The sequence below is a fragment of the Pelodiscus sinensis genome, chromosome 3, assembly GCF_049634645.1.
Source record: "Pelodiscus sinensis isolate JC-2024 chromosome 3, ASM4963464v1, whole genome shotgun sequence".
Taxonomy (NCBI): domain Eukaryota; kingdom Metazoa; phylum Chordata; order Testudines; family Trionychidae; genus Pelodiscus; species Pelodiscus sinensis.
Genome location: NC_134713.1, coordinates 114291657 through 114314503, shown reverse-complemented (window position 1 = coordinate 114314503; position 22847 = coordinate 114291657). Strand labels below are relative to the sequence as shown.

General features: G+C 46.2%; 1 protein-coding gene across 4 annotated transcripts in view; it reads left to right on the top strand.

Annotated features, from left to right (window-relative positions):
- The window catches only part of PRKN (parkin RBR E3 ubiquitin protein ligase), a 1191290-nt gene extending 1168668 nt beyond the window's left edge, over positions 1-22622 (top strand). For all 4 annotated transcript variants that reach the window (XM_075924581.1, XM_075924580.1, XM_075924579.1 and 1 more), the window contains 2 exons: positions 16882-16999; positions 21392-22622. In XM_075924581.1, coding sequence (XP_075780696.1) covers positions 16882-16999; positions 21392-21501 — 228 coding nt within the window. In that variant the 3' untranslated portion in view covers positions 21502-22622. The remainder of the gene's footprint in view (positions 1-16881; positions 17000-21391) is intronic.
- The last annotated feature ends 225 nt before the right edge of the window (positions 22623-22847 follow it).

Sequence of the window (22847 nt, the reverse complement as noted above, 5' to 3'; positions counted from 1 at the left end):
GCCCCCACTTCCATGCCCTGGACCGCATCCTGGGGGCTCATGCTGTCCCTGCCCCCCGGGACGTGATTGACCCCGGGGCAGAGGGACCGCTCCTGGACACGGAGGAGGAGGAAGAGGGCTCTGAGAGCCAGGAGCCTGCCGCCAGCCTGCCCAGGACCCAGGACCCCCGAGGCACGCCACAGAGCCGCTTGCCTGCGTCGTCTGAGGCCGGGGAGGCGTCCACCTGTGAGTACTCTCGTGTTCCCCTTATGTGTACGGGGGGCTGGGGCGAGAGGGAGCCCCGGGACCGTGCGCCTGGGCCTTGCCCACCACGGAGCAGCAGCTGGGGATCCTGCAGGGGCCCTGGCCTTGCAGAGGGGAGCTGGGTTTCACACACCTCGGCCCCTGGGGTAATTGTCCGCTGGTCTTCTTGCCTCACAGCCGCAGCACCTGGGCCTGCAGGGCGCACCACCCCGCCTGCAGCAGCCGCCCGCGCCCGGGCAAGCAGGACAGCCAGGAACCAGGACTACCACCAGAGGCGGCACCTCCGGTTCCTGGATCGACAGCTCCGTCTCCAGGACCACTGGGTCCAGGAGGACCTCAGGCTGCGCCGGAGGAGTCTGGAGGCCCTGGAGGAGCAGGGCCGTGCTCTGCGAGGCCACCTCCAGAGCCTGCTGGACCGCTTCCCATTTCCTCCTCCCCCTCTTGCTCCCCCTCTTGCTCCCCCTGCTCCCCCTCTTGCTCCCCCTGTTCCCGCTCCTGCTTCCTCCACACCCCCTGACCCTCCTGCCCCCCCCTCCACAACCATTTCCCACCGACGCCCCCGGACCCGCAGTGTGGCGAGACGGGAGAGGCAGCCGGACTCCCACCCCTGAGCTTTCCTTTCCCTTCCTCCCTTCCCTCCCCTTCCCTTCCAGCTCCCTCGTCCCAGGTTTCCCCCTCCCCTCTCCCACCCTCATTCCTCCCTTCCCGCACCGAGTTATGTTCAATAAACAGACGTTTTTGTTTCAAAAACGGGTGTCTTTATTGTACAGTAGATAGGGAGGGGAAAAGGGAAGGGGGGTAGGGTGGAAGAAGGCCCCAGTGGGGCATGCAGGGAGAGGTCAGTCCTCCTCCTCCTCCACCAGGAAGCTCTCCCGCGGGGCTTCCCGGATCAGGACGGCCCCCCGCTGGGCTTCCCGGATGGCGGTGGTGCGGGGCTGACCGTAGTGTCCAGCCATGCGGTCAGCCTCAGCCATCCAGGCTGGCAGGAAAGCCTTCCCCTTTCGCTCACACAAATTGTGGAGCACACCACGGGAGGGATGTTGTGCTCGGCCAGGTCCAGATGGGTGAGGAGGCATCGAAAGCGGGCTTTCAGTCGCCCGAAGGCCCCCTCCACCACGATGCGGGCCCTGGTCAGCCTGGCATTGAAGGCCTGGTGGGAGGGATTGAGGTGCCCCGTGTAGGGCTTCATGAGCCAGGGCTGCAGTGGGTAGGCGGCATCCCCACCAGGCACACGGGCATGTCCACGTCCCCGACCCTGATGTGGCGGTCGGGGAAGAAGGTCCCGTCCTGCAGCCGCTGGCACACGGAGGAGTTGCGGTACACCCGGGCGTCGTGTGCTTTGCCGGACCAGCCCACATTAATGTCCGTGAACTGTCCCCGCTGGTCACACACGGCCTGCAGGATCACGGAGAAGTAACCCTTTCTGTTGACGTACCGGGACGCCTGGTGTTCCGGGGCACGGATGGGGATGTGCATCCCGTCGATGGCCCCCCCGCAGATGGGGAAGCCAAGGGCGCCAAATCCCCAGATGACGGCGTCCGGGTCGGCGAGGCGGACCACCCTGCGGAGCAGCACCCGGTTGATGGCCTTGACCACCTGCGGAGAGAGACACAGCAAAGCGCCAATCAGTGGGGCGCCCGGGTGGCTGGGAGCGTGCGTGCCCTGGCAGTGCCCCGCGCCCCACTCCCAGAAGCAACCCCCCTGGCAGCGTGTAGTACGTCCGGGACAGCCTGACCCCTCCGGTGCGGGGCACTTTCGCCTCCTCCCGCCCCCCCCTTTGTCCCTGGGGCGGCCCATCCCCTCCTCGCAGCCGCCCTCCCCCCCGGCTCGGTGACCGACGAGTGCCATACGTGCATGAGCACCGCTCCGACGGTGGATCTCCCCACGCCGAACTGGTTCCCGACGGATCGGTAGCTGTCCGACGTGGAGAGCTTCCAGAGGGCAATGGCCACCCGCTTCTGGAGGGGGATGGCGGGTCTCATGAAAGTGTCCCTTCTGCGCAGGGCAGGGGCGAGCCACTCGCAGAGCTCCAGGAAGGTGTCCCTCCTCATCCTGAAGTTCTGGGTACACTGTCGGTCCTCCCAGCGCTCCAGGACGATGCGGTCCCACCAGTCGGTGCTGGTGTCCAGACGCCAGACGCGGCGGGGCACGCCGGTGCCGGGGCGCCGCCGCGGCTCCTCCACGGCCCCCAGAGCGGCCAGGCGGAGAGGCAGGGGGCTGACGTTCACCAGGTGGTGCCAGGCAGCCTCGAGCCATTGCTGGCAGGCTTGCAGCAGCAAGTCCAGAACGTGCACCAGAAGGTGCAGGGTGAGCCGTGGCTCCATGTTGCCACCTGCGGCGGCCCCCCCGAAGGGAAGCACCGACACAGACGGGCACAGAGACCAACGCTTTGCTGTCCCTCGGCGAGGTTGGCAAGCAAGCAGGAAAAGCTGAGAACTGGCTGTCCAGGGGGGGTCCCTTTAAGCTCGAGCCTCAGATAGCCTCAGACAGCAGCCACACAAAGCAACTACTGACCTGATGCCCTACCAGAACCGGTTTCAGCTGCCCTTAAATGCCCCCCTGCGTCCAATCAGTGTGGACGCGCTAGTTCGAATTAGCAAATCGCTAATTCGAACTAGTTTTTAGTTCTAGACACGTTAGTTCGAATTAGCTTAGTTCGAATTAACTAATTCGAACTAAGTTAGTTCGAACTAGCGCTGTAGTGTAGACATACCCTAAGGTTCCACAGGACTGCTCATTGTTTTTAAAGAAAGAGACTAAGATGGCTACCCCTTGCAGACCCCTAAGGCTGTGTCCAGACTCAGGGTTTTTTTCGGGAAAAGTAGCCTTTTCCTGAAAAAACTTCCCCTGCGTCCAGACTCAAGCCGCGTTCTTTTGAAATTATTTCGAAAGAACGCGGCTTTTCTTTCGATGGCGGTAAACCTCGTTTCACGAGGAAGAACGCCTTCTTTCGAAAGTTCCTCTTTCGAAAGAAGGCGTTCTTCAATGTAAATAGGGCTTCCTCGATAGAGAGCATCCAGACTCGCTGGGGGCTCTCTTTCGAAAAAGCGGATTGTTCTTTTGAAAGATCCGCCTGCAGTCTAGACGCGATCTTTCGAAAGAGGCTCTTTCGAAAGATGCTTTCGAAAGAGCCTCTTTCGAAAGAAGCCTGCAGTCTAGACATAGCCTAAGTGTTTTGACCTCTACTGCCCTTCCCTTTCAAAGCTCTGGGGAAGTATCTGATACTGACAGCTGAGTGAGCAAACAGGGAACAAATCATTGGCATGCTCCTGTTCTGCCCTGCACTAGGAAAACAGCAGCAGGCAAATTATTGCTGTAAGGGGATTGGGGCAAGCTGCTGTACTGCTTTGATATACCTCAACATATAGAGCTCACAGAACTACTCGTGATGCTGCTCCCAGCAGCCGAGGAGGCTGTGGGAAAACTCAGAGGGAATCCCAAGGTGTGATCGGCTCTGCCTTCCTGGAACATACACTGTGGGATACATGCCCACAGTACACTGCTCACACTGTCAGTGATGATGCCCACAATGTGGACATAATCAGTTGACAGATGGAGCAAGTGTGAACACCCATTGGTGATTTTTGTGTCAACTTTTGGGTGTTGACATAAGTTTTGTTGACACAACTTGGTAGTGAAGACATCTCCAGGACTTTACACAGTTTTTCTCCTTAGCAAGAACACATTGACCAAAGCTTATAGGGAGTACCTATTTGTATGTGTCATGAATAGTCTTTATCACATTCCTTTAACTACCTGTCAATGCCTGAGCCTCACCATCTTTTCCCCCGTCCTAGTAGGTTGGGGAAATCCACTCTAGGTACCTAGGAAGATAACCTATTGCAAATGTACATGTTGAATCTCTGTAATTCAGCACCCTCAGGACATGAGCGGTGTTGAACCAGATAACTTGCTAAACCCAGGAGGTCAATACTGTCTGGCAGCATTACCAACACTTCCACTGTTTACTTGGTTCTTAGAAGTCATTTAGGGATAAATTAGAGCTAAATAACTGTACCGAACACTGAGAGCCAGGACTGGTAGTTGTAAACAGACTTTATAGGACCATAGATAATTTGGCCACACCCATGATTAATGGACATCAGGCTAACTAAAATCATGCCAGACCACGGATGTTGTCGGACCAGAGAATGCTGGACAAGAGAGGTTGAATCTATATCTTCAAAGCATTTTTTTAAAACTTTGCCCTTTTTGTAATCTTGTTCATCTGCCATGAATCCATGTCTCACCATAGCCATTGTTACCATATATCTGTCTTCCCCCTTCTCTTTCCTCCCACACACCTGATTCCAATTTCTCTCCCTTGTTACCCTCATCCCTACAGTTTTCATCAGCTCTCCCCACTCTTCCTGACTCCACTCTGATCTTCCTCACCGTGCTTCCATCAGCATAAATATAGGTCCTCTATTTATGGCAGAGAAAATGGTGATAGAGCTCCAGTACAGGGAGGATAAAAATGTGGATGAGATAGCTTTAAATTCCAAATTCTCAGAGTTTTGCAGATCTATGAGCAGGTGCTGGGCATATAGAAATCTCCCTTTTCCGATATTGGATTCCTATTTTTAGCCCTTGTGGGTCATGAGATATTGGATGATAAACATTACTGGTACAGAACTGAAATTTTCCCATCTTGGGCCTCAGAGAAGCATAATTTTAGGGAAAAGAAGAAACTGTGTCCCTAGTAACTTCATTCAACAAGTTGCATTTTTATACCTGTTTCAGATTTTCAGAAGTTAGGAATCTTAGTAGTTCTGATAAATGGATGGATTGTAGATAGAGCACAGGTGAAGTAGTCAAAATTGTCAAAGACAATTCATAACATGTATGCATCAGTATTGCCACCAAGCTTTGGATAGGTGTGTTCTTGCTCACTAACCAAAGGGAGAAAAAAGTCTCTGTGGAAACAGCCATCTGCTGTTTGAAAATACCGTTCTAAATTTATTTTTCAGGTCTACATTCTGCACCATGGCAATATGTACACTTTTAAGATGTTGCAAGCAGGCAAAGGCCAGCCATTAGAGCACAATGAATTACTAATGGTTTGGCAACAACTGGCCTGTGGAATCTTAATAGCTTCAACATGTGAAAATTACATGATTTGTGCAAATCCACAAGTGACTAATTAATGCCTACTGCCAATTCAGTATGTCTGGGTTTCTTTACGTTTAAAATAATCCAGGGGAAGAGCAGTCTCCTGCTGTTGAGTGGAGTGAGCACTATGCACTGCAAAATCAATAACGGAAGAGAAAAGAAGGCTTTGGATAATTCAATATTGTGGGGGAATAAAAATAGTCTTACATGCAGTGGTGTTTCACTTTCATATTGAAATTGTGAGTCAGTTAATATGCAAATTATGCTAAAGATAAATTAACCACCCCCCTACTGCTTAAAATGCCAGGTATGTGGGACAACACGAAATTCCTGTGCTGCCTCATCTACCATACATTTCATCATCTTATATTTTAGAAGTATTATTTTGAAGTCATTTTATCATTCAGTGCCTGTGTGTTGATGATGTGACTGGGAGGTGGCATCCAGCATATTCCAGCAGTACAGTGGTCAGTATATTTACCGGTGTGGCACATCCCTTATTTGGGATGTTCCTCTGGGAATCTGGATTCTTCTGGAGCATGGCAAATATGTATTTTGGTAGCATTGACAGATTGTACAGCTGAACATAATAGAGTTTGGCAAAGAATGAAAGCAAAATGAGTGGTGGCAGCTCATGTAATTTTTAGCATTTTCTTATATCTCACACTACAAATATGACCTGACCTGAACTCCAGTGCAACAAGATAGTTCTCGGTTTCCGTGTTAGTCTTGGTATAGTCTGTTGAGAGATCAGGTAGAACCAACTGTCATTTTTTTGTGTTATTTTAATATATGTCCACTAAAAACTGGAACAAAATTAGATTGTGAACTCATTTCAGCTGTGCCACCAATCAGCAGTCAGATTAAATGGCCTTCAGATAGTCTTAGAATGAGACATTCATCAGGGGCCTAGAGTGAAAAGCCCACGTTCTATTCGTAGTGCCTTGAGCCATCCAGTCCTTCTTGTCCATCCAGTCATACTCCATGTGTACTAAATACTTCTCTAAGTTTTCTATAGTCCAGTAATTAGGAAGCAAAGCCAAAATTTAACAGATAAGAACATAAGAACGGCCAAACTAGATTAGACCAAAAGTCCATCTAGCCCAATATCCTATCTTCCAATAGTGGCCAATGCCAGGAGCCCCAGAGGGAATAAACAGAAGAGGCAATCATCTAATGATCTCATCCCTGTCGCCCATTCCCAGCTTCTGACAAACAGAGGATAGGGACACCATTTTTAATATTAAAGCTAGAGTTTCCAAATACCCACTATTTTAGAGAGGATGAAGTATTTAGGCTAAAGGTCTGCTGTTAGTACCTCTATGAAAACAAGATCAAAACATTTTATTGCCTTACTGCAACGTGAATCATAGTTATCAAGAGAGAAAAGGAGAATGAGTGTCATCAGGCATTCTACTGAAATATTATGTAAAGCTTTTCCTGGAAGTGATGCTCATTGAGCTGCAAGTTAACCAACTTAATTCCCTAGAACTTCTGAAAAGCATGTAGATCTTGAAGTCACCGATAGGTGGTATGGAAGTGACAGAAAGTACTCACCAGTCTGCCCTTCATATTCACTGAACAACATCTGTCTAATCTGTTATGGCTGTAGATTCCCAGCAGGCATGTAAGATCTTTGCATTAATGACAATTTGCTGTAATTATATGTCACTGCCATTCACAAACAGGTGCTACGTTCCAGCTAAAAAAGGGTGGTATCGCTATGAGGATGGAGAAGTAAGAAGGAAATTCTAGGGGATCTAGACTTCAATTTAGGAGGCTCCCTTTATAGAGAGGGAGAGAAGTGAAATGGAAAATCATATATATAGAAACACCTTCTTAGAAGTTGATTGCATGTGAATGTTAATATTTTAGGTTTTTACCATAATACAAATTGGCAAGATAAATTATATGAAAATGTTAATCATAAGAGAAACCCATGTCACTGTGTTGCTGACACTCAATTATATGTTGTCCCTTCAGTGCCCATCTTGTAGTAGTGTTTTGTCTGCTACAGTATGTGGTGAATATATTGGCCCTTGATATTGTATATCCAGTGCACAGAGGAATTATGGTTTTTAAGTTTACTTCCACATGGAATAGCAATGATAGATATCTGTGTCAAAATATTGCTGAGGATATGATATCTAGTTCTGGGGAATATGAGGAAGAGGAAAAGACAAAGGTCAGGTGTAGTACTTGACTAGCTAATCAGTGAAAAAGAAGCCATTAGCTCTTTGGAGTACGGACTGCCATTTATATATTTATAAATGACCAAGCACAATGGGATCCAACTTGGACATGACATGTAAGAGCTTGTGTAATATGAGTACTATAATAAAAGAAGCTATCATGGCAAAATGGTGTGACTGCATATGTATAGTGATTTATTAATAGGAAAGGAAGTGATACATTGGCTTTTTGCTTAAATCTTGAAGTGGGATATGAATCTTCAGAAGAATCATGTATATGCTGTTGAAGTCCACAATATTATGACCATCCAGATAGGTTCATTCTCATGCTAGCTTAGTTTCTGACTTAATTTATATGCTGAAAAAGATTGCAAATATCACTTTAGACAAGGGTAGTGGCTAATGGAGACCAGGGGAAGTTAAGCTTCTCCAAACCTCCACTAATGTTCCCTGCTGCAACTCTTGGGCCAGGCCATGGTAGAGCTCTGAGTTCCTCTGGGCATTCTGGGCTCAGGGCAAGGCCTTGAATGGCTGGCCAGGATTCAGGACTCTGGACTGTTCCAGGTGCCAGCAAGCTAGCTGCTGTTTGAAGCTACTGAAGGCACCAGTGATCCTGCTGGAGTTTGGGGCTGTGCCAGCAGGCTGGCCAGCAAGAATAGGAAGGGTAAAGAGGTAAAGTGGGGGCAGGGCCTCAGACTGAAGGGGCATGGTGGGGCCTCAGACAGAAGAGGAAGCACAGGAGGATAGCCAGAGAGTGGATGTACCATCCTGACTTTAGAGAGATGATCATTTTTTCAGGAAAATCTGATTATCTTCCCAAAACAACGGATTAAAAAGGATGAGATTTTTGATATTGTATATTACGCAGGAAAATTGAAGCTAGAAAAAGTGAGCTATTCTACTTCAAACTCTTTCTGTATGGGGGAAGGAGGAGAAGGAAACTTAATCAAAATGCAAAACAGTAAATGTTCCCCGGAAAAGCTCTGAGATCCTGCAGTAGTTTCCAATGACGGAAGAGACTAATAAAGAGGAACATCAGAAACAATGTTTTACAATGAGTCTTCAGTCAGGAAAAGAGAAATGGAACATATATTATTAAACCATTCATTTTTTTTCTGTCTGATAGATTTTAAAAAGTTAAATAAAATGTGTCCACGTAAAAAGCTAGCTTAGCATGCATTTTACATTATCATAAACAATTAAGAATGAAAGTTAAACCCAGGATTTTCAGTATTTGATATACTCTTCATACAAGATATGAGCTTCATACCTAGAATCTCTGAATTGTCAGTGTAACATTAACTTCCTTTATATAAATAATGATGGACTGAAGGAAACATGAGAATTCTTTACTTGCTATATAATGTGAAACATATGGGAGCTATAAAAGAAATTGTAACATTGCAACGTGGAAAAAAATGTTGGTGTGTTAATTTTAGTCATCAATTAAAAAGTTTTATATTACAGGCTGGTTTTGTGTCTAAGGTTAAACTGAGGATGATTTGCAGTGTCATTGCCACTCATTAGATGCTGTAATGTCCTTCATTCCACTGGCAGAAATGAAAATAATGTGAAAACTGATATTGATTAGATTAGATTAGATTTTGATTTAAGATCAGAGGTAAAAGTTGATGCACCCTGGTGCACAGTTCTGGCAAGAGTGGCTGAGCTCTGGCAAAAGCCAGCAGAGAGCTATTTAAAAAACTGGTGGAGACCTGGGTTGCAATAGGACAGTACCTGTAAGAAATTTTAAGTTTCACCACTGTTTAAGATAGTGTATCTTTAATGACATCTGGCTAGCTAACTCTAATTCAACTGCTTCGTGCAGCTGTAACTTGCAGATTCAGAGCTTCAGCATGCGGTGTCACCATTGTGGACTCTTAATGTTGTAATTTCTTTTGTTGATTGCAATATCCCAGAGCAGAAATTATCAATCTTTTTATTTCTGAGTCCCCCCATCCCTCATCATGTTATAGAGCAGTGGTCCCCAACCATTTGAGGTTACTGGGTGCCAGGGGGCGTGGCCGTTCGCCCGCCGGGCGCCAGGGGGCGGGGACACTTGCGCGCCCGGGGGTGGCCCCCCCCATAGCCACATGCCCGGGGGCTGGCCCCCCCCATAGCCACGCACCCGGGGCCGGGGCCCCCTCCAAGCGCCACGCGCCCGGGGCCAGCGCTCCCCCCCGCAAGCGACGCGAGCCCGGGACCGGCGCTCCCCCCGCCAAGTGCCGCGCGCCCGGGACCAACGCTCCCCCCCCCGCGCTCCCGGGGCCGGCGCTCCCCCCGCCAAGCGCCGCATGCCCGGGGCCTGCGCCTTCTGCCATGTTGGGGACCACGGTTATAGAGGCTTGCATGGATACACAATGTTGTATCCGCATCTGCATCAGTATCCCCAAAAATGAGTCCTAGCTCTCCTCATCCACGGATGTGGATACCTGTGAATATAAATATATCATCTGTGCATTTGCAGGGCTCTAGTTATAAAAATTCCATGGCCCACCTGTGCCACCACAATTGGTTTTCGGTATGTAAAAGCCAGGATGGGGGTTTTACATAAAAATCTGAGTTACTGTGATGGTTTCTAATGAAGAAAGAGACTAGTATAGGGCTTCCCTCTAATCTTTTCCATCCACATGCAGATTTTTTCCATCTGTGTATAGAATAAATGTTACATGCACTGAGGCATGTGCGAATGAGCACCACAAGTAGAAACAAAAATTCTGACTGTGAGTGGTCTGTTAATCATTTGGGTGATGTTTGAATCTCTCCTGAGTGGCTACACGAGTGCACAGCTTACAGGGAACACTGTTGCATTAGGGGGTAGGAAACAGGGCAATTGCTTGGGGCTCCTGTAAAGCTAAGTAGTTTGGGTTTTGGCTTAAACTCTAGGTGCTGGGGCTCAGGGCCCTGAACTTCAGCCTCATGTGGTGGCACTTTGGCTTTCTGCCCTGGGTCCCACTGAGTAATGCTGGCGCTACTTGGTGGCTTCCCTGAAATCTGCTTGTGGACCCCAGGAGGACCTGGATCCCAGGTTGAGAAGCACAGTCCTAAGGCTTTGTCTGCCTGGGGATGTTACATTGCACTGATTCTAGTTAATTAACATTAAAATGCCTGTGTGTACATGCAGTCTCTTTTCAGAGTAATTTACAGCACTTTACAGCATTGTAACTTTCTGGATCAAGAAACACCCCCTTCCTGTGAAGAAACACCCCCTTCCTCCAAGCACAGCAAGTTACAGCACTGCAAAGCACCAGTGTGAACCAGGCTACAGCCCTGGAAGCCATACTCCCAGCGCTGTTACCTGCTCCCCTTGTGGAGATGGTTTTACATAGAGCGCTCCTGCCGTGGCTATGCTTTCAGTTTAAAGTACTATCACAGCTGTGCTTTAAACTTTTTAAGTCTAGACAAAGCCTAAGTAAGCCTTCTTGGAACAGTAGTAAACCCACTTAATAGGGAGCTTTTTTACTTAAATATTCATCTTAAAATGCTGGTGTGCAGCTAGGAATGTCCCTCTCTTTATATATATATATCTATTATAGCAACCGTGTCCCCTTTGGAGACAAGCATGTACAGTCTCATCTTGATAAAGATCACCAGAATGCAGGCATCTTCAGTAAGCTGTTAGAGAAAATGAAGACGAGGGCACACTCCTAGAACTGGTCCCAGTGCTGAGTCAACACAGCAGAGCTCTGGCAGCAGTATCTGAAGACAAGGGACCATAACAGAACCTCCAGTACCACTCCCACTACTTGCCCAAACCATGAGGAACGGGACTGCATTTTTTCAAACAGTGCCATGATTGAATTCAAAACTGAAGTGGTGGAAAGCTTTGCAGAGAGCATGCTAAGTTCCCCCTCAAACCACTGCCTGCTTGTTTGAGGTCATGCAAGCCATGGGGTCTGACCAGGAGATTTATCAGGGTGGCCTGACTCGGCAGATATGGACAATACACAAGAACCCCAAGAGGACAGCCATACTAACACTGCTGTGGCAGACAGCTCTATTGGCACTCTGTCTAAAATGGTTGTGCAGGGAAACTGCCCCAGTAAATATTATGTGCCGAATTACAGTACAACAGTCTAGGAAGTTACTTTGTCTAGATATAAGCTGTCCGCTACCATGCTGGGAAGAGCTATGAGTCTCTTTTTAAAGCTTTTATTTTTATTCTTCCCTGTCCACATCTGAACCCACCTACTCCTTTACGAAACTGCTTCCTCACTCTCCTCCCTCCACTCACTGTGAGCACCCCTCCTCACTCAGAATGGTATGCATGTTAGACAATTCAACTTTTAAATTGTATTTCTCTGCAGTGTGAACTCCTACAACCATTTGCCACAGTTTCCTCATTCATGTCACCACCCTTATTGAACTGCTTCCTGCTCTTTCTCCTTCCCTCACCTGCAGCCACTGTGAATTCTCTCCTCCCCCTTCTTCCCTTGCTTAGGATGTCACCAGCATGAGGATTAAAAAATGGAAAGCACTGCATACAAGTCACCTTTATTGCAAATTTAAAAAAAAATCATTAGAAAAGGTATATTGGCTCACAGATCCGTTAGTATACTCCATGTTCACTGAAGCGCACAGTTCATGAGATAAATGTTCCACATCAGACTACAGAGACACTTCAAAATACCTGGATATTCTAAGGTGCTATACATGATTTGAATAGAGAATGCTTACTACAGAATTACTTTAATTTTGCAAAGTATGTTGGGCTAATCCAGGGGTGGGCAAAAGCCACTCACTGGGCTAGATCCAGCCCACCTAAGGCTTTGATCCAGCCCGCGTGGCTGTTCCAGACCCCACCTCCTAGTGCATTGTTTGGGAGCTGGAGCTGTGCGAGCCCTTTAAATAGAAGCAGTTGAAAGGGCTTGTGTGTCTCTGGCTCCCTGGCAACGTGCTAGTGGCGCTGGAACTGCAAGCCCTTTTTAACTATTTCTAGTTAAAGGGCTAGTGCCTCCTGGGCGGCTTTGTTGCCTGGCAGCCACCTGGCAGGTGCAAGCCCTTTAAATAGAAGCAATTGAAAGAGCTTGCAGCTCCAGCCCCACACTAGCCTGTTTATCTCTCTGAACAACGGGGAGAAACAGATTAAACTGGGCTGAGGACTGTTATGGAGAGTCCACGCCTCCTGGCTGGGATACCTGTCCTTGTCCCTTAGGGTATGTCTACACTACAAAGTTAATTCGAACTAACGGATGTTAGTTCGAATTAACTTTGATAGGCGCTACACTAGCGCTCCGTTAGTTTGAACTTAATTCGAACTATCGGAGCGCTTAGTTCAAACTAGGTAAACCTCATTCTACGAGGACTAAGCCTAGTTCGAACTTACTAGTTCGAATTAAGGGCTGTGTAGCCTCTTAATTCGAACTAGTGGGAGGCTAGCCCTCCCCAGCTTTCCCTGGTGGCCACTCTGGCCAACACCAGGGAAACTCTATTGTCCCCTTCCCAGCTCCGGACCCCTTAAAGGGGCACGGGCTGGCTACGATGCCCGTGCCAGGTGCAAGCCTGCCAGCACCCAGCCAGCAGACCCTGCACCTGGCACGGCTCAAGCCAGCCACCCGATGCCCCCCAGCCCTCCCCCTCTTCCCGGGACCAGGCTGGCGGCTCCTGGGAGCTTGCCCAGGACCGCAAGAGACAGGCACCCGCCTGGTCCAGTGCAGACATCGTGGACCTCATCCACGACCTCCGCACTAGGCACAGGAAAGCGGCCGTCTAGGGCAGGAGAGCTGCCAGCCTGGCCACCCAGGAGCAGGTTGGCATGAAAATCAAGGTGGTCCACTGAGACCCCCGACCCTGAGCCCTGAGCTTAGAATGGCCGTACTGGGTCAGACCAAAGGTCCATCTAGCCCAGTAGCCTGTCTGCCAACAGCGGCCAACCCTAGGGACCCAGGAGGGGATGGACCAAAGACAGTGACCAAGCCATTTGTCTCGTGCCATCCCTTTCCAGCCTTCCACAAACTTCGGGCAGGGACACCACTCCTACCCCCTGGCTAATACCACTCCATGGACCCAACCTCCATGAATTAATCTCACTTCTCTTTAAACTCTGTTCTAGTTCTAACCTTCACATTCTCCTGCAGCAAGGAGTTCCACAGGTTGACTATTTGCTTTGTGAAGAAGAACTTTCTGTTGTTAATTTGAAGCCTGCTACCCATTCCTTTCCATTGGTGTCCTCTAGTCCTTCTATTATGGGAACTAATGAAGAACTTTTCTGTATGCACCCTCTCCACCCCACTCGTGCTTTTATAGACCTCTATCATATCCCCCCTCCATCTCCTCTTTTCTAAGATGAAAAGTCCCAGTCTCTTTAGCCTCTCTTCATATGGGACCTGTTCCAAACCCCTCATCATTGTAGTTGCCCTCCCCTCTCCCACCCTCTCTCTTCCCCTCTCCCACCTCCTTTTCCCAGTCTCCCCCAGTTTTGTCCAATAAAGAGAGATTCTATTTTTGAACACAATTGTCCTTTATTTTGTACATCAGGAAGGGGGGCTAGGGAGGGGTAAGTGGAAGGAGGTGAGGGAGGAATGGGGTACGAGCCCCCGATGGGGAGGACTGGGCTGGCTCTGTGGGCTTCTGGGGGTGGAAGCTCTCCTGCAGCCCCCCAATTGCCCCCTCTCCTCAGATGGCAGCCTGCGGCAAGTGCAGCCAGTCTGATGGCTGAGTGCTGTGATGTGCCCAGTGTGGGTACTCCGGGCACTCCAAGCCAGGACTGCTTTGCAAGCAGGGCACCCCTGAGAATTGTCTGTCCGCGGTGAGGGTCGTGTCCCTTTAAGCACAGACCTCGGCTAGCCTGAGACAGCATCTCCACGCTCTAAGTCCTCATCTGATGCCCTGCCGGCACTGCTTCCGGCCATCCTTAACCCCGGTTCAGGGTCCACTCTGTGTGGACATGCTAGTTCGAATTAGCAAAATGCTAATTCGAACTAGTTTTTTAGTCTGGATGCACTAGTTCGAATTAGCTTAGTTCGAATTAGCGCTGTAGTGTAGACATATCCTTAGACTTTCACAGGTGTCTGGAGTTCGAGCTCCTGGCTTGATGAGGTACCTTCAACTGAGGGCGACCCCCCCCCCATTTGGAACAAATTAAGCATAGTTCTGCTCCCCTTTAGTCACTAATAAAAATAATAGTGAATTGCAACATTTCACTATCCCTGCATTGAGTACTAAAGTGATTTGTTATCCAACCCCAGCCAAAGTTGATTACTTTGAGCAATATCACTCTATCTGCTGGATATATAGGCACAGTAGGTGTGTTGGTGTAAATACAGTTTGTTCCTGAAGTATCTTTCCCTCCCAGCTAGCTGTCAGAGAGAACTCATTCAGACTCCACTTACATCTTTATGATTTTTCTTTCTTTTGGCTAAGCCTGAAGATCCGAGTCTCTGATAATGAACAAACCAAATGTGTGTGAGAATGCTATTGGGTATGGAGACAAGTAACTCACAGACTAGCAGAAATGTTAACTCTACTGTATGTTTTATCCGATATTGTGATGCAGACCATTTGCATGAAGGTGAGCCTCTGTGGGAGCTGGGCTCAGGGCTGGTGGCAGTGCTGCCCACCCTGCACATGCTGGTGCTGCATGGCAACAGACTGGGCCCTGCAGGGCTGGGCCCTCCAGGGGGTTCAGGATTCAAGAGGCCCCTGCTGGCCCTGTGGGTGCTGGACCTGTCTGGAAATGGGTTGGAGAAGCTGCCGGTGGCACTGGGGGGAACTCTACCACTGCCAACCTCCCAGCCCTCAAGGTCAACGGGTGAGTGTGTGGGAAAAGGGGGTTGGGCAAAGAGACAGACTAACCCTGGAAAGGAGAGGTTGGGTCCCCACGTGGTGGTGAAGAAGGGATTGAGGAACTGGGGCCCCATGATAGGCTATGTCTAGAGTGCAGGCTTCTTTCGAAAGATGCTCTTTCGAAAGCATCTTTCGAAAGAGCATCTTTCGAAAGATCGCGTCTAGACTGCAGGCGGATCTTTCGAAAGAAAAATCCGCTTTTTCGAAAGAGAGCACCCAGCGAGTCTGGATGCTCTCTTTCGAAGACGGCCTCTTTACATTGAAGAACGCCTTCCTTCGAAAGAGGAACTTTCGAAGGAAGGCGTTCTTCCTCGTGAAACGAGGTTTACCGCCATCGAAAGAAAAGCCGCGTTTTTTCGAAATAATTTTGAAAGAACGCGGCTTGAGTCTGGACGCAGGGGAAGTTTTTTCGGGAAGGCTACTTTTCCCGAAAAAACCCCTGAGTCTGGACACGGCCATAGAGTGGAGATGGTTGGCATGGGATTGATGTCATGGGATTGATGATGGAGCCCTGTGGGAAGGGAAGGCCACCGTTTTTCCAACCCCACTGTGTAAATAGGAGGAGTTAAGCAGTTAAAAATAAAGTGGTTTTAACAAACACGGACATTTCAGGGTTCATTGTCTTTGCTTTCTAGTTTCTGAGCTTTTACATTGAATTTGGTTCAAGTTTTGAGCTTTTCTCCACAGCAGTGAGGGCTAGAAACATTTTTGATGGAAGATGAGCATCTCACTCAATTGATTCTGGATACTAGGGCTTTTAGGGTGTCTACACTGCAGCGCTATTTTGGGCTACTTCCGGTATCCCGAAATAGCTATTCTGCATGTTGACAGCGCACCCATTATATCAAAAATATCTTTCAAAATAACGGGTGCTCTATTCCGATGTCCCTGAAAACCTTGTTCTATAAGAAGTAAGGGACATTTTGGAATAGCGGTTTATTTCGAAATTTGGTGCTGTCAAATTACGAAATAAGCTATTTTGAAATACACTCGAAATAAGCTATGCAATTTGCGTAGCTCAAATTCTGTAGCTTATTTCAAGCTAAGGGTGCAGTGTAGACACACCCTAAGAAAGTTATGAATGTTACATGGCTTGTGAGAGTTATCAGCTTTGGTGGGGATCACTTGATGATTACCTGTTCTGTTTATTTCCTCTCAGCAATGACATGTGTAGTGTGCATACAGATGCGACGTAAAATAACGTGACCTCTTGAAATTAATTACCATAATGAATATGCAAATGTGCAAATAAAATGTAACCGGTCCACCAAAAGTTTGTGAATAGGTTGGCCGGTCGACGGTATCAAAAAAGTTGGGAACCACTGCTATACATGACAACAGTTTCCCACTATCTTAGTATTTTATTCTGTCACACCAAAATGGGTTAAATTATGAGGCAGTAAGGGCAGAATTTCCAACGTCCTTCAGTTTACTTGACCTTTCAGACCCTCCTGTCTGTATCACCATAGTAAATAGTCACAATTATGCTACTAATCTCAATTCACAGAGGAACCCAGCTGATGCAGTGACTGTTGCTTCTTTCCTGCAGGGATATATGGTTGATGAGTATGCAGCCATGAAAGCAAGATGGGAAGAGGCATCCAGAGAAACAATCAAGAAAACAACCAAACCGTGTCCCAGTTGCCATGTACCAGTAGAAAAAAATGGTGAGTTTATTGGAGAGTGAGTAACACTTGCAGTGACCTCCCTTTTTAAAAATTATTTTATAGTACAGATTTTAAAAAAGAGCCTAGTTTTCCCTCTCCTATGGTTTCTAAATCACTTTGAATATCACCTTCTATGCAAGAATCACAAAATGCTTTACAACCATGAATTAAGCCTCACAAGATGTTTGTGAGGTAGACAGGTGTTATCTAATTTATAGGCAGGGAAAATGAGGCTCAGAGAGCATAAAGTGGCCTACCCAAAATCAAACAGTGAGTCAGTGGAAACATCAAGAGTTCTGATAACCAGTTCCTGGAGCAAATCACAAGTCTGAACTCGTGCAAACATTGACCCTAGTGTGAGTTAAGCAGGCACAGGGAGGGATAAACAGACCTCAGTTAATGGGCATGTATTATTTGCCTCTGTACACAAAACCAAGATGTAACACAAAGCACTAATATGAATTAGTCCAGTGTTACTCTTCTTTCTCATAATGTATGTAATTGTATGTAGGTATTTACCACAACCTAATTAAATGACGACACAGTATTATGAGCAGGATTGAACTTTGTAATAGATTATTATCAAACCTCATTGAAATTGACATGGGAATGGACCGTTCACTTTCAAAAATAATGTTGAAATAGTTAAGAAGCTGATGAGCTTGTCCAGCCTGAAAGAGAAGTCTGGTAGCCTGAGGCCCTACTCTTGTAGAAAGAGGGTGCAGATCCCCTGAGCTGAAAGGGAGAAAAGACTGAGACTCTGAAGTAAACCAGGATACTTCCAAGGCCCAGGGAAGAGGAGAGAGGCCAGGATCCTGATGGGAGCTGTCTACAGGGATTTTTTTCCTTCCTTTTCTTTCATACCTTCATGTAACATTACTTGCTGACTGGAGGCTGTTTTGTTGTTTCATCTGGGACCCATAAAGGAGAAGAAAGGGCCAAGAGACCTCAGCTGGAGGGCTGAATGTTGACCCGTTAGCAGGACATCCCCTCGAGAGCACTCATTGGGGTGGAGCTAATTGGACCCACATGCGTGCATTACCCACATAGATCCTATAACAAGGCCTGACAAAGTCATCCCAGGAGTTTTAGATTGAATGGCTGTGAGGCTATTGGGATATCATTTGTTTTGGATGGGAGGAAGACAGGCAGAACCTAGCAATAGAGACTAGACAGAACAAAGAAGGAGGCAGAGGTAATCAGGAAGAAAACTAAGCAAATGCCATTAAACATAGGGTGACCTCGTGGAAAAAGCTGAAGTGAAAACTTTGATGAATATTTGCCACAGAGGTTTGAGACTGAAAGCTAAGAAACTGGAGGGGGGGATGTTTGTTTTTTTCGTGGTGACCTCTGCACTCAGACACACATTACTTTAAAATGAACAGGAGTGCATCAAACAAAATACCAGACTCCATCAATTTCTACTTCCAATAGAAACATCTCTAGAGCCCTGAACTTTGCTGAGCTGCTTGGGTCAAAAAAGGAACAACAATATGAAGTATTAATAATTAATTGATGCTATTAATTGACATGAGTTATTCACACAGGGCTTTACAATCAGAGTAAGACATGTTGCTGACCCCAAGAAGCTAATGCTGCAGATAGGAAAAGGAGTGGAGAGATTATTAGGAAGGAAATAGGAAGAAGGGGGATTTAAGGAAGGAATGCATAGGGCATTTGACACATGGGGAGAAAGAGGGCAAAGAGGGAGGAAAGGATTTAATTATTTAGAGTCTTAAAATAAATCTTGACATTACAGATCTTGAATAGGTATAGAAAAGCTAGAAATTGCCACTATAAATCATTGACCATACTGGGAAAAGTGCTGAAGTTGTGACCATCTCCTCGCCACTCTTCGCAACAAAATCTGTTTTAATCTATGGAAAACTACCATCGTGATCTTTTCTCTACTAGATGCATGAAGAACATATTTGTATTACTCCCACTAATGGATATGCACGTTTCTTGCATACTCCACTAAGACCAAGAGAATAGACCTCATTGTAGTTTTTTCTGTGCATTACTGTAAAGAGAATTGTTACACAAAATGGCAATAAACAGGACAAGACTATCCCTTGTTTGTAACCCAACTCAGGTCAAGGGATGTGTCAGAATGCAAAATCTCCAAGAAATAGTAGCAAGTTAGGAATTGTACTAGAACTGAGGCGTAAAGTACAAAAAGGTGCTGTGTTTGCTTTCTCCTCTGATAACGGGTACAGCACGTTCCAACTTCTATGTGGGTATTTGCTGACTGCTTGCAACCCATTGTTCCTAGTGTAATATTTCCCATAATCTACAGATTTAAGGTTTTCTTGGTACTGAATCAAAAGGTGACATAGCCTGTTCAGCACATTCTGCTATATCTTGTATCAATGTAAGGATATTTTACAAATATATTTTCATTTATATTAAAAATAGTGAGATCCCAGCCGAGTTCTGCACTTTATTCTATTCCTATACAAATTATTTTGCTGGAAAATATGAGTCTTGTGGCAAGAAGAAATTTGTTATATGGCTGAGATATAGCGTAAATGCCATTTGCAAATTAGATCTGTGTCCCTATTGCTGGGTGAAATCCAGAAAACAACAGTGTCCACTGCTAACAAAAATGATCAGTGCCTCCCTTGGCAGAGCAAAATCTATCAGTCTTCCTAGCAAATCGAATAATCTGTCTAATTCTTAAAGAAAAAGAAATCGGGTACATCTCAGCAGGACTTGCTGCTGTGCACACATCATCTCTGGGCTCAAATCCCTGCACTTGCTGCAACCCCACTTGTCAGTTTCAGGTCTCAGTCTTTATCTTCAAAGCCATCAACAGGTCAAAAGTTTCAGAGGGATAGACGTGTTAGTGTGTAATAGAAAAAACTTAAAAAGCAATGAATAGTCCTTCAGCACCTTAAAGACTAACAAAAATGTCTTAAAGCTGGTTCCGGGGAAGTGCCGCTCGGAGCCCGGGATCAGCTGGGGAGTCCTAGCTGACTCCAGGCTCCCCGCGACATTTCCCCAGAACACGGGATCAGATGCAGACTCCTCAGCTGACCCCAGGTTCCTGAGAAGTGCCCTGTGGAAACTGGGATCAGCTGGGGAGTCCCCAGCTGACCCCAGGCTCCACTGTGCCTTTGAAATGCGCGGAGGTGGCTGTTTCAAAGGGGCAGCCGCCGCACAGATGAACTGAGATCAGTGGCACAGCAGCTGCCCCTTTGAAACTGCTGCTTCCCCACCTTTCAAAGGGGCAGTGATGCCCGGGGTCATTTTGAATTGGAATGAAAAGAAGATTTTGAATCTTGAAATCTTCCACACAATAAAATGTTCATTCTTTGCACACCTTTACTCGCAGGTGATCATGAATGTGGTTATCCTGTAGAGTTGTTGGTTGTCCCGAAAGAATTAATACTAGTAATTTTTTTATGTTAAATATTAACAAGGATAGAAATACTCAGCTCTCTGTAGGCATCCTAATATCCAAATTTGTCCTAAAATATGTCACATCTGTAAGGGTTATATACTTTATCTACATCAGAGGCATATAAATACCAAAGTTTGCATAGTCTTTGGGTCTTCTGTTTTCAAGAGATTATATTAGCCATATGGAGGTTAATCTATGTACAACTCCTCTGTAAGAAAAAGTTCAGGGCTTTTATTGTCTGTATTTGTTTATATTGTACATTTATGCTTGAGTTAGAAGATTCTATTTTATAGTTATTATAGTTACTATTTGAAGTACATTGCTCTAATGACTGTTGGTTACTCTTAATAGATAGTAATTTTAAAAAATGATTGAAGGTGGGGGCATGGAGATTAAGTTACTCAAAGTACAGGGGAATAGAAATGCTTAACACAAAACATAGGAAACATACCAACATGATTAAAATAAATGTTCCAGATATAAAGAAGGCCATTTAACTTTTAACTGCTAGTGCCGTTTGGAGATAAATATCAGTACATCAGTAAAATCTGTGTACTTGGGTGTATCCTGTTTGCAGTTTCACTGGTGTTAAATCCAAACTCCAGTTAAAGAGTTTGATCCACTCCTATCAGCTCACAGTTAGATAAGGAGCTAGCTCTAAGGATCAGAGTTCTCTTAGCCCTTGCTTTATTAGTTAAGGAGGGTACAAAAATCCTTCTCTCCTCAATATCTTGCAACGTCTCTTTAAGGATCAGGCAGAGTTGCAGTCCTTATTCACTCAACATGTGGCAGGAGGTCAGCTTGCAAAGCCACATCCAGTAAAGGAGTATAGCCACAGGTATTGGAGTGCTCCAGGAAGAGATTACAGATAAGAATGATTTAGTACATTGGAATCAATTTAAATGACTTGCCATTAACTGGATAATACACACTCATTACATTGTTTGCCAAGCCCCAAAGACAATTCTGTCTTTGCTTTTTTGCAGGTGGATGCATGCACATGAAATGTCCTCAAGCTCAATGCAGATTTGAGTGGTGCTGGAACTGTGGTTTAGAGTGGAACAGGACCTGCATGGGAGACCACTGGTTTGACTAATAGTTCAGTAGTGCTAAGGACAACCAACCACTTGATTGTTTTCTGGGTCAAATCCTGAACTCTCTGCTTCGGCTAAACTCCCATTGGCTTCTGGAACAAGGAGTTCAGAATCAGGCCTTTGTTTTATTTTCTTGTATATCAGCGCACACTAAAAATTGAGTTCAAGTAACCATAAGAGTTTTAAACCCACAAATAAGGCAGGAGAAATTCAGATGTCCAGACTCACTCGTACTAGCACAGGAGGGCTAAATTATAGCTCCCTGCTTGATGGCACTCTCCTGGTATAAAAGGCAGGCAATGTCACCACCAGCAACTCTCCCTGGAGTTCTGTTCCTTCAGTTACAATCAGGGCTCCATAAATCTCATCTGCAAATCAGCAATGAGCATGTGCACTGAATCAAAGCTATCCTGATCCCTGCCCTTTCTCAGCACAATCCAGTTTTTGGGAAATTCTGGTGGAAGGGAAGCTGTGGTAATTTTCTGTCTTTACAGTCTTCTACTCTTGCAGATTATCAGATGGGGCCTTGGCTCTGACCCAGAGTCATAGTAGAAACTGCAGACTTAGACATTCTATCTGTGCATGTATATTTGAAACATAAGTTACAAAACAACAATCAATATATCCCTTACCATTCATATTGTATGCAGCTCTTACAGGTTTAGTAAAAGATGCTGTTTCAGCCTGAATGCTGAATATTTTTGCTGTGGTGCCTGCAAGTCAGAGTAACAGAGTTATGTGAGCTAGAGTTCTAAGATTTTGTTTTGCTTACAGCAATAGTTTTGACATGATAGGGGGCGCAGCTTCTTGGGGTTTATTAATAGCACAATGGTGGTTCTACGGAGATTTATTATGATTTGTATGTAATTCTGAAAATGTGTTCACTGCATCAACAATTAAGGTACCTGGATTCATTTTGGTGAGTGCATGGAGGGCACCAGGTATTTGCCACACCTCAACATCTGAAAATCCTTTCTATCTAACCTGCTTTAAACGATTTTGTTTTTGTTTTTTAAGCACCAAGAGGCCAATCATAGACAATGTAAGGATTTGCACAACTCACTTAAATTACAGAAGAAGAATAAAGCTGTTGAAATGAGTGGACTTCTGTGCTCCTTTTTCTCTTTTTTGCATTTGAATATAATATAAATGAGTAAAAGATTTAGGACCTGATCTTTAGCTGATGTAAATCAATTTATACTAGTTGAGAATTTAGTCCATTGATTCAGAACTTGTTTATTAGAAGAAAATAAATTCCAGGGCTAAGAACTGTAGATCTACATAACACTTAGGCTATGTCTACACAGCAATGTTATTTTGGAATAACTGAGATTATTCCAAAATAACA